A 12196-nucleotide genomic window follows, 5' to 3' on the forward strand; every position below is an offset into this window, starting at 1 on the left:
TAGAATGTGGGTAGACTCCGACTCACATATAAATAGTCTGCTGTCCCTGGGCTCACCATTAATTGTGGAACAACCTAATAATCACTTAGGTATAATCGATTCCACAACGGAAGGCTCATTTGCAAAGACAAGCACACATCCAATAAATACATCACAGGGAGTCCAAAGAAACAATTCACTGACACCTCGTACACGATCAAGGAATTCCAATTCAAGAATTAATAGAAATTTAGCGGTTAATAACAAGGATGATGACACTACTAGCGAAATGACTTCAGACAGTTCGATTATAGATACAAATATTTCAGAAGACAAACTTGAAAGCGGTGATTTAGATATCAGTGAAAGCGAAATGGCGAAAATGCCAAAAGAAGAAATTGGTAAGAGAGAAGTGAAAAACTATATCAACATTCCTCCTCTAGAGAATGACTTCATACATGAACAAGCGTATATGGAAATGGAATTGAACTCGTCGCCAATAAAACCCGCTTCAAAAGTAAGGGCATATAGAGAAGAATTATCATCTTCTCCAATTAAGAAGAAGAAGTCAGTTGCATTTTCAGATGACTTAGTGAGTGAGTTACCCAGTTCCCCTGCAGCCGTACCATATAGTTCGAGGCTACCAATTCTTGAGCAAACTCCAAAAAAGTCAATCTTAAAAATTAATTCTATGAATCAAACTTCATCCCCATGTAATCCTAATGATACATCATTATGGGTCAAATCATCTAATAACATAGACATTAAAAACAATCCTAGTAACCCTGAATTCTGGGTTCTGGGCACCATAATACAATTGGCACCAAGTTCACCTGATCTACCACAACTCATCGATGGCTGCATTAATGTTCTAAAAGATAAAAATTTCACTAAAAAGTTTGAAGTATATGCCACATTGAATCATATATGCAGATGTAATACTTCTGATTGCCTATTAAAATTACTTACGATACCAAATAAATCAATCAATTCAAATCACAGTCCACAAAAGGTCAACTCCAAAAATCTGAATAAAACAAATTCTACACCTTTCATGGATACCACGTATATTCATGCCTTGTCAACATTTATTCAAAGAGATGTTAAGCTAATCGAATCAAAGTTATTTTGCAACAATGATGAAAAGGAAAACAACTATTCGCCATGCAAGAATGATCCATTTAGTATTCGTATTATCAGCCAAGCATTAAAGTTAATCAACTTTATAATGTTGGATCAAGAATTGAATAATTTCATATCAATTGAAGACGCAAAATGGTTTTACATACACTGTTGCAAGACAATTGTTAAACCAACTATATCAAAAACTCTAATAATACCATATCTTAGTATATTAAAGGACTGCAAATTTAACAACAAAAAGAAAAAGCTAATATTTAATAATCAAAATGAAAACACTAATATTCTGGAACTTATTTTACAAAGTTTGCTTAACATGAGAAAATTCGTTAGCTCTTCATTAGTGGTTGAAGAGTTTGTAACTTTGAAAAATTTAGTTCTGAACTTTCCTGCTATGATGGCAAGCAATTTCAAGCATTGGTTCGAATTTTTCCTTATGAACTTATGCGATCTTTCGTCTCCATTATATTCGAAAGTTATTGGTATGGGAATCCTGGTATTACTTGAGGTAGCTAGAAACTATTTGGATAATAAAAATGTTTTATTTTCGGTAAGACAGTTACTAGCTTCTCCTTTACCTTCAACTGTGAAATCGATAACCTCAGAATCAACTATTTCGGTTTCATCTGAAAATACTGCTAGTAGTTCTGGTGAAACTTTAGTAATACATTTTATAATAACCAGCCTTGAAACTTTAATTGAAAATGGTCAGTTTAAATCAGCTATGGATATATGGGTGGGTATGACATTATTATCTAGTAACAGTGATTCAGGGTACGAAAATTGGCCTTTTCTATCAGATTGGTTAAAGGTGCACAAATCTTGTTTCAATGTGGATAACAATTCAGCTAAAATAATTGCATTAAACAGTTGGAAGGCCATCATTTTCAATGTATGTCACAATGATTTGGACAGCATCCGATATTTGATCGATTCAAGTCCAAGTGGAAAAAGCAATAAATCAAAACCACAAGGTATCAATAATATATTGAAGTCAAAGATAAAGTTGTTGATTCATCCGTTACTTAATATTTCAGCTGTAGAAAATCAAAAAGAAATCATTGACTCGTCACACAGCTTATTTTTATCTATCATATACACCTTGCTTAACCCACTGACATTAACTTCATCTAAATATGTCCACATATATTGGGATAAGGTTATTCAACCAGTATTGATAAATTTTTATTTTAAAAAAGGTTTATCTAATACGTATATGAATGAGTTGGGCTTCAAGATTTTAACACGTCTAATAAAATCGCCATTATCTGCTAATGAAAGGCCATTTAACGACATGCGATGTCTTTCTAATGAACCACTAAACCTTACGGATATTAGTCCAGTTAGTCCTAAATGGATATTCTCTAAATTTGATAGAATTATGCAAAACATAAATGTTATTTTTAGGTTGGAAGAATTACCTATAGATTCAAAGTTGGAATTTTTCAACAGCTTCTTAAATTCGTTAAAGCTGGTCACCAAGAAAGAAATAAAACCGTCGGATGCAACCCGGGATATAATTGATAATATTCCAACAGTGTTAAATATTTTATTCAAACATAACAAGCTATCGCATTCTTCTATTCAAAGGCTTATATTTAATTTGAATGATACATTTGATGCCTCCAATTTTATGGAAAGGCGAAATACTAAATCAAATACAACTAATATCTATATTCTAATTATTGAAAATTGCTTGGGTGATATGGAAGCGCTGCAAGCTTTCGATTTCTTAGAATCAGTCTATTCGACCATCTGTGATTCGAAGAATTTAATATTCGTTCTTGAATTGATTCAACTACAAGAATTCAACACACATACTGGCTTGAAAAATTTCATAGTTTCAACTTTAAACAATAGAAAAATAAATGCTGCTTCGAACCTCGAGTTAGAATTGGCTGGAGAGCTTTTCCAAATAATATCCAAAGACTATGAAGTAATCGCTAAAAAATTGATTCAATCAATTGTATTACTCAGTGCTACAGAATTCGAACGTGTAACAGGTATCTTGGATATTCAAATGTGGACCTTACCTATATTCAAGTACTTTGTTGAACTAGTCCATAATGCGCCACATCCACATCTCAAACAAATCCCACTAAATTTAATAATATCTAGATTTGATAATGACGAAGAGTTTTTTGAAATTCTCAGGTTTCTTATTGATAAGCGGTTCGATCTTGAACTTTACAATATAAGAAAAAATGTCATGAAGAAATTCAAGGTTTTGGAAGGTTTTCGTCAGTTTGAATTTCGTCTGATTTGGAATTCATATCTTTCTTATATTCTTGAATCAGGCAATTTCAAGTTGTTGGACGACTTACTTGTTTGTTCTTATGAAGCAGGATTAGATGTAAAAACACATATTCAAAATAAGTGGGGTAGGTTACCTTTATTGAAAAATGTATGGCTTGCAGATAATTCTGAGTTATACTATGATCTTGAACTTATGAAGCAACTGAATCCAGCCACGGGAGTCAGCCAGAAACAATCAGAGAACACCGAAGATGTAGATACGCAGATTACTGCTACGCCTGAGTGTTCTAAAGACCTAGCAATGGATGATATGGAAACAATTGAATCAATTGAAAACATCTCAATTCCTAAACTGCTTTCCCGTGAAAATAAAGATAATATCTCTAATCATTATGAGAAAGGAAATTTCACGTCGGATTCTGATATAAGCCAATTTGAAATTGAAAGCCTGCTCAAATCAAAATCAAATCGAAAGAGACACAGTGCAGTAGCTAAACCAAAGACAAAAAAGAAATCTAACACTAAAGTCAAAAAAGAAAATGTGCCAACTCCAGAAGTGAATGCAAATTTTGATATTCATTCATTCACAGCTATGCTAAATGCTAAGCTTTCCCCTGAAACCCCAGTTAAGAAAGCAAGAAGAAGTTCTAGGCCTAACTCGAAGAAAAGCACCCCTGATAATAGTTCTAATCCAGAAGTTTCCCGAAGTAGTATCGATGATGATACTATTGAAATCAGTAATATCAAAAGTGAAGTTCAAATACCCTCTTCCTTTGAGCATGATGATATTCCACTTAAAGCAGATTCAATGCCTCAAAGTTCAATTAACGAATTTGACATTGTGGAAGATGAACCTAGTTCAACTTCAGAAACGTTCGACACTGTAAATAAATCCGTTTCTCCTAGCAGTTGTGACTACAGTGCAGTAATTCAGAAAGGATTTTCCAGTCGTGAATCGTCTGATCAACCTGAAGAAATTGAGAACACCGACGACCAGGAGTCGACTAGTTGCAAGCGTAAATCTTATGATGAATATGAAAATACTAAAAAAAAGCAAAAGCAGCATGAAGCTACTTCTAATTTCAATAGTGATATTGAACCCTCAGCATCAGAATTGGATCTTTCAATGGCAAAAGAAGATGCTCGAGACCCAAATTTAGGCAAAGATATTATGCAATCTTCCAGCGACATCCAAAAGGAATCGAATGACGAGATCCAGAGTTCATCAATGAATGATCAATCAGCACCACCCACTTTTGATACCCAGAATTTCAGAGCTACTTCTACTGCAGTAACAAACACAGCGAATTCTGAAGCCTCAAACTCATCGGAAAGAAATTCCTCTCTAGCACTACTGCCTCCCGTGTATGTAGGAAACGGGTCTGAAGACATTACTTCGGAATCTAATTCAAAGACTGATATGTTCCTTTCAACTATTGGGGAGGACGAAGAAATTTTAGACTCAGATACCCCAAAGAACAAATACGATTCTGATAATAAACTGCAAAGCAATGAATTTATCACTAAGCAAAGATCTGAATTGCAGCCAAATAATGCTGCTGATGACCTTACTTCTTATATTGAAAATATGTCTGACTTAGAAATTTCAAGTATGTCTCGAGATGAAAAATATCATTTGGAAACCAAGTTGATGACGTTTATTCTACGTATGAGAAGTCTTGACTCTATAGAGTCTTAAATAGCATAATTAATGTATAATAGTATTTTATGATAGTTTTATGATAATTCAAGCGTAGAAGCTTTGTGCAGTATGATCCAATTTAATTTAAATTATGACACTTAAGAATAACTGCAATCAACTTTATACAAGAAACGAACTTACATTAGTCTAATGATACATTGTTTGGATCATATATATATATATACGATATATTAATTGCAATTGATTCAAATAATTCGTGCTTGTAATTTCGAAAATCCTATATGTCAATAGTTCCATATAATTCAAGCAACGAAATAGTCTATCACGATCCCAGCCACGGTATTTTAGTCCTCCATGATAACCAAGATAATACCCTTCAATTAGTCTCAACTACAAATGAGGCTTATAACAATAAAATAAATCTAGTTCGTAATGAAGATCGTAGCGGACCAAGATATGGTAACAACAAACCCCACAGCAATATCAAATGTCCGAATTGTGGGTTTGCATGGTCTGAACACTCCAACATAGCTGAAACAACTAAAAGAAGAACAAGTGATTCACTGAATGAATTGATGGATTCATTGAAATCGGACCCTGATAATACAAGGGCTATGATGAAGAATTTCCCAGAAGGTTTTATGCATCACGACTATTTTAAGTTGTTAGGGAAGCTACCTTACAATCAGAAGCCTAGGCCAAGACCGGCTACGAACTTACCAGAAAACATCTTCAATCAAGGCTATTTTAAAAGGTTTTTTAAAAAAGTGCCACCATTCATGCTCGGGTCTGGTGCACACTCGCAAGTGTACAAAGTGGTTCATGTATTGAATGATATAAAGCTCGGAACATATGCGGTGAAAAGAATCAGTATAGGAGATAAGATCGAGCTACTAGAACAAGTTTTAAATGAAGTGCTAATTTTGTACGAGCTATCTATACAAGGTGCTAATGAGAATAACTTAATCAGGTACAATCATGTTTGGTTGGAGTTAGGCGATATTCAAGACCTGAAGACATACTTTTTGCCAGATAAACAAAAGAATTCTGAATTTGATAATAAGATCCCATATGTCTTCATCCTTCAACAATATTGTGATGGTGGGCATTTAGAAGATCTAATAGAAAAAGTTTTCCTACGTGAACTGCATTTAAGTGCTAAAGAGCAACTTGATTTGGAACGGCAACGCCGTAGATCTGTCCGTAAAAATTCCAATCAAAAGCTTGAAAACATGGATCCTGAAAATAAGGAAAATAAGAAACCTTGGTTGAATAGTATTGAAATTTGGAAGTTTTTTAGGGACGTTGCAAAAGGTGTACATTATTTGCATTTGCACGGAATTCTTCATCGTGATCTCAAACCTTCCAATTGTTTATTAGATTATAAGTACAATAATAGGGCTATTGATGATCGTATTTATGAAAACGAAAATGAGTTGAACCAGGAGATTTCAAAGCTACCAAAAGTCTTGGTATCGGATTTTGGCGAAGGTCAATTTATTGATAAGCATAACCTCCCTCAAGATGATATAACTATTAAGAATATGAGCAAAGATGAAGACGAACGCCGTGGAAATACGGGTACACTTGAGTTCACAGCACCCGAGCTTTGGATATTTTCTAATTTTGACCCATCCCTTGGTAGTGAAAGACAATATTTCATAAACGAATTCACTTACGAAAGTGATATATATTCTCTAGGGTTGATATTGTGCTGGTTATGTGCTGGAAAATTACCTTTTACGCATATGGTCAAGGGTGAATTAGACCCCCAGCTTATCAGAGATAAAATTTTAGACTGGTACTTTGACCTAAATGCTGCCAAGTTCCACGAATGGTTTGTATCATCTGTTAGAATAGAATCTGAAAACAATTTACTTCGTGACAATTGCGTGAACGATTTTGAAAAGCTTATATACTTGATGATAAAAGGTGATGATTCTTCAGAACCGACAAACTCACGGCCAAATCGATTGTTGTCAAACGATGTGATAAAGTTCTTGGATGCTATTAAATGGAAAAGGTTCATAATGGAAAATGAAATAATTCAAGAGTCTTCGGAAGAAACAACAAATAAATATGGTCTAATCCCGGTAGCACTGCTCCCATCCAACCCAGACGATGCCATAGATCCTGATTTCATTTACCAGTCTGATGATATTACCTCAGAAGACGATGAAGTACATGATATAGCCAATTCCGAATACGAAGATGACTCTGCTTTAAAATTATCTCCTAGAGACACATTTTCATCTTATCCTCCCACTAAGTCAAAAATATTCAACGTTTGCATCATCCTTGGCTACATGTTAAACATTTTGCTCTTTGATACTATTGACAATAATATTTTTTATACCTACAAATTGTCTATCAAAATTTTTATTTTGGCTTTGTTTACTATGGACTTGCTATTATTAGAATCTACATTTATACGAGTATCCTGTTTGGTGTTGGCATTCAGTCTACCATTAGTCTTAGCTATAGTCAATTAGTTGCAATTTATTTTGGTCACATGACCGAAAATTTTTTGATAAAGTCCATCAAATATATATACAGCATTTGTATTTAACTAACCAAGTAATCAATAGTGTTTCTTTAGAGACGTGTAAATAATGGTATCCAAAAGGAAGAGAGATTCTCCTCCAGCAAAACTTAAATCTAAGAAGCAAAGGAAAAAAATAAGCAAATCTGGTGGAATAATACCGATTGAAAATAAATATGAAGCATTACCATCGAGTGAGAATGAATCAGACTCGAGTTTGAAATTTGACTTTAAACCGAATTCTAGAGAACCAGAAATGGTATTTGTTGAGTCGGATGATGATGGAGATGATATTGTGATAGAATCCGATAGTGATAGATCAGAAGATCCAGAAGAGCCACCATCAAAGAAACAAAAGTTTGTGAGTAACGAATTAGCCAAAAACCAAGATTTTATAGAATTCGGCTTCAGTTCATCAGAAGAAGAAGCTCGTGAACATGATGATTATGACGATTATTCTGATGATGGAGTACTAAGTGATGATGAGTCTGGTACAGTTCATATGCAAACCACAGCCAAATCATTGTACCCGTGGATTAAAGACCACGACCATTCGAAACAAAAGGAAATCGCTGACTGGTTCACTATGGAAATCAAAGATTTTGTGAATTATATATCTCCATCTGAGGCAGAAATTATGACCAGAAATAAAGTTGTCAATCAGTTAAAACAACAAATTAGTAAGTTTTGGCCTGGTACTGAGGTTCATGTTTTTGGATCTTGTGCTACCGATTTATATTTACCCGGTTCTGATATAGATATGGTCGTTATATCAGAGACTGGGGACTATGAACATAGATCAAGATTGTACCAGTTGTCATCATTTTTAAGAAATAAAAAGTTAGCAAAAAATATTGAGGTCATAGCCAAAGCCAAGGTTCCCATTATTAAATTTGTGGATCCAACTTCTAATATCCATATAGATATATCCTTTGAAAGAACTAATGGTATTGATGCTGCGAAGAAGATCAGAAGATGGTTATCGACAACTCCGGGTTTGCGAGAACTAGTCCTCATTGTGAAACAGTTTTTGAGGTCGCGTAAGTTAAACAACGTTCATGTAGGAGGATTGGGTGGATATTCTACTATCATACTATGCTATCACTTCTTAAAGCTTCATCCAAGACTATCTACTAAGAATATGGCGGTGTTAGACAATTTGGGTTCATTGTTAATCGAATTCTTTGAACTATACGGCCGTAATTTTTCCTACGACAATTTAATCATTGCAATTGATACTGAAACTGATCTTCCAAAATACTTATTAAAAAGAAAGCATCCAGTGTTGAATACTTCAAGAAATCCATTTTCCATAATAATACAAGACCCTTCTGACCCAGCAAATAATATTACAAGGTCGTCGTATAACTTAAGAGACTTAAAGAAAGCATTTGGAGGTGCGTATCAATTATTGGTTGATAAATGTTACGAATTAAATGGTGCATCTTATAAAGCCAGAATTGGGCAACTGATCTTAGGTGATATTATTAAATATAGAGGTAAAGAAAGAGATTTTAATGATGATAGACACAAAGTTACTAATGATGCATTGATTAACCATGAAAACGAGGATGAAAATGATGGTGAAAGTGACGGTGCAGATGGTAATAACAAATACTATTTTTCTGACATGACGGTCGAAAGTGAAGAAGACACCACATTTGCGCAAGATGCAAAACCTGAGGACCCAAATAAGAAGAAAGTGGCCGATTTTATGAGTATCAATCCGCCATCTGACGATGAAGAACCTGATACCAAGGAAAAAGAAGAGGAAGATACCGAAACTCAAGAGTCTGATAAACAAAAGATTAACTTAGATAAAGATACTAAACGAGACTACTGGAGACAAAAAGGATTAGGATTATGAGTATTATATTACATTGCATTTACTTCCATCTTGTATTTATATAGTATTATTCCCACATCAACAGCATTTATTATTATTTGTAGAATCACCAAACCTAGAATTGAAAACATTTATCATACCTGACCGTTGTAAATTATTTGCTTCGTTCTCTTGATTTTTGTAATACTCCGTAAAGAACTTTTCGTCGATATCATCAACAACATCATTAAATAGTTTGTCGATTCCTTCGCCCGTTTTGGCACTGGTTTTATAAAATTTTATAGGATTCGCAAGACTTGCAATATATTCTGATGGATCCAGCAGTTCACTTAAATCACTCTTATTTCCTATTAGTTTAATTTGAATATCCTGGTCATTTACGTTGATTTGCAATTGCTCTATCCAATATTTAGCCTTATCAAATGTCTCTTCCATATTAGACAAATCAAAACATATTAACGCCGTTTTTGCATTCCGATAGTACATGGGAGTTAAAGATCTATATCTCTCTTGGCCAGCAGTATCCCATATTTCAAATTTCACTTTCTTTTCTGCGTTGTTATTTGAATGATGTTCTTTTGTAATAAATGCTGCTCCGATGGTATTAGCCGTATGTTGGTCAAACGTATTTGTCGTAAATCTATGAACCAAGGATGTTTTACCGACAGACGAGTCTCCTAGTATCACTATTTTATATGGCGGGGGTTTTAAACTGGGCATAATAGCCTTTTATGTACTAAACATGACTACCTTTGATGCCAGCTACTAGAGATAATCGCTTATACTAAATATTAATTACACAAAATCGACTCGATGTTGCAGCCTACCCTACCACTAATGAAGATAAAGACGAGATATATGAACATATATGTCACCTCTGGTTGTTTGTAGAGTGGCATATGTTCACCCAAGGTATTAAAAGTATGAAAGTTTCAGAAATACTTAGAGAAATACTTAGTGCATATGACTTGATTTTAAAAATTGAGTCCTTTAGTGAACCTTTTAAGCATATTAACAGTAATAATTAGCCTTCTCTACACGCTATAACTTATTCAGTGATCATGCTGGGCCATGTTAACCTGAAAGCATCAAAGTGGTCGTACTTTGAATAGCATGTTGAAATGCAGTTTCTGGCTTCATGGCCCTATTCTCTTTCAAACATTCGCAGTTATCTGGTCTAGGATACTTCACGATCTTAATAGAACTGTCCTACGGTCTATAAAGTACCAATAACTGAAGATACGGTCAAAAGCCTACAAATTCAACGGCCACTCGTCGGCAGTTCATCAATTATTTTACGTTCTACGAATGAATATATGGATCTACTGACACCTCTCTTTCAAATTTGAATCCAGACAGGTTCTTAAAAGACACAATTTTTTCTCTCCATCAACTATCGCATCTTTTTATGATTGCATTCCCGTAATATGTCTGCCCTATCCAAAACCAAATACTGGCTCGAATCTGGCAATTACAGAAATCATAATGATGCACTGTCTATGTGATGGATTACTTTTGGACAAAGTTAATGAAGAAAAAAGGAAAATACATTAAACTAATTAAACTAGCCGCTGCTTTTATAGTGGAAAATTGAAAAAAAATAGTTTTGTGTAACAAATGAGAAAAGGCCGGGTAATTGTAATTTCTGATCAAGATTTAGTTAGCTGTAGGTAAAAGAATAACAAAGAGTAGACTTATTCGATTGAATATACACAATTTGTATAGGAAAAGGATAATAGATGTCATTTTTCGGTCAATCTAACGGATTGAGTGGGTCGATTGGATCGAGTGGAACAGGTGTATCCAACCCAGTAACAGGAGGAGCAGGTGAAAGCTTGAAAATGGGAAACAGAAGCGACGCCGGTAATATACCTAGCGGCAGTAGTGTTAGTGGTACAATTAGAAGTGGTAATGCACATACTTCATCGAGGTTGTTGAAAGATTTATTAGAGTCCGCTAACAATTTGCCTAAACCAAATAATTCGGATCTAGGAACAATTCATTTGACATTGAACGGATTGAAGAAAAAATCGAACCAACTTAGAAAGAAGAAGGATAATGAAGGACAGAACTTCACCAAGGCACATTATTTGTTGGCTTCGAGTGGTGTGAGTGCTGAAGAGATTGAGAATGAATTGAACTCTATCGAGGTGCCAGTCAAGCCGCTTGAGTCACAAACTGTTTCAAATGCAGTTAATAATAATATCGATAGCTACTTAAACGACAAGAAGGACGAAAATATTTTGGCGGCTATTGAACAATCGTTAGTGTCGGCATCGAAAGACTTCAACCAGTTCATTAATGAAAATGTTTCTATTGACTGGAAAGTTCGTCGAGATGAATTAAGAAAGTCGTTTGGAATCGGGGGTCCTCAGAAACCCACTTCGCATAAGGTTTTGAAACCTACCAAGTCTGTCACATGGAATAAGTCCATCCCTGGTAATTATAATGTATTGTCGCCATTATCGACCAATAAATCCACCTCATTTTTGAAGAATTTGACTAGAGAAAAATTCGAAAACAACGCTCAAATCGTATATCAGTTGAACGAGGCTAGATTGAATAATTCGTTCTTTCCAATAGCATTAAGCTTTGAAGAGTTGAATAAGTCATATTCGGATTTGAAATCAAAGCAGATTTCGGAGGCTTGGAAAATACTTATTGAATTGACTAACGAAAAAGGTAATAAAATCAATCAAGAACAAAAGTTTTTTGAGACATACCAAACGACTGATCAAACTAATTCTATGAAATTTAGAAAACAGGTCAT

The 12196-nt window shown here is 34.5% G+C and overlaps 5 protein-coding genes across 5 annotated transcripts; 4 read left to right on the forward strand and 1 right to left on the reverse strand.

The window, feature by feature from the left end:
- Positions 1 to 4: 4 nt before the first annotated feature.
- On the forward strand, positions 5 to 5074 carry AC631_04127 (DNA-binding protein; the record flags this gene model as incomplete). Its single annotated transcript, XM_015612956.1, has 1 exon — positions 5 to 5074. One exon carries the CDS (start codon positions 5 to 7, stop codon positions 5072 to 5074), a length of 5070 nt encoding a protein of 1689 aa, XP_015466228.1.
- Positions 5075 to 5319: 245 nt separating this feature from the next.
- On the forward strand, positions 5320 to 7530 carry AC631_04128 (protein kinase; the record flags this gene model as incomplete). The annotated part of the gene is made up of 1 exon (XM_015612957.1): positions 5320 to 7530. The coding sequence occupies one exon, from the start codon at positions 5320 to 5322 to the stop codon at positions 7528 to 7530; it is 2211 nt and encodes a 736-aa protein (XP_015466229.1).
- A 120-nt stretch (positions 7531 to 7650) lies between these two features.
- On the forward strand, positions 7651 to 9447 carry AC631_04129 (non-canonical poly(A) polymerase; the record flags this gene model as incomplete). Its single annotated transcript, XM_015612958.1, has 1 exon — positions 7651 to 9447. The coding sequence occupies one exon, from the start codon at positions 7651 to 7653 to the stop codon at positions 9445 to 9447; it is 1797 nt and encodes a 598-aa protein (XP_015466230.1).
- Positions 9448 to 9504: 57 nt separating this feature from the next.
- On the reverse strand, positions 9505 to 10146 carry YPT53 (Rab family GTPase; the record flags this gene model as incomplete). The annotated part of the gene is made up of 1 exon (XM_015612959.1): positions 9505 to 10146. One exon carries the CDS (start codon positions 10144 to 10146, stop codon positions 9505 to 9507), a length of 642 nt encoding a protein of 213 aa, XP_015466231.1.
- A 1019-nt stretch (positions 10147 to 11165) lies between these two features.
- On the forward strand, positions 11166 to 12191 carry AC631_04131 (uncharacterized protein; the record flags this gene model as incomplete). Its single annotated transcript, XM_015612960.1, has 1 exon — positions 11166 to 12191. A coding segment is annotated over one exon (1026 nt), but the record flags the coding sequence as incomplete, so codon positions are not given.
- Between the last annotated feature and the right edge of the window lie 5 nt (positions 12192 to 12196).

This window comes from Debaryomyces fabryi (genome assembly GCF_001447935.2).
Source record: "Debaryomyces fabryi strain CBS 789 chromosome Unknown contig00102, whole genome shotgun sequence".
In the NCBI taxonomy this organism is placed as follows: domain Eukaryota; kingdom Fungi; phylum Ascomycota; class Pichiomycetes; order Serinales; family Debaryomycetaceae; genus Debaryomyces; species Debaryomyces fabryi.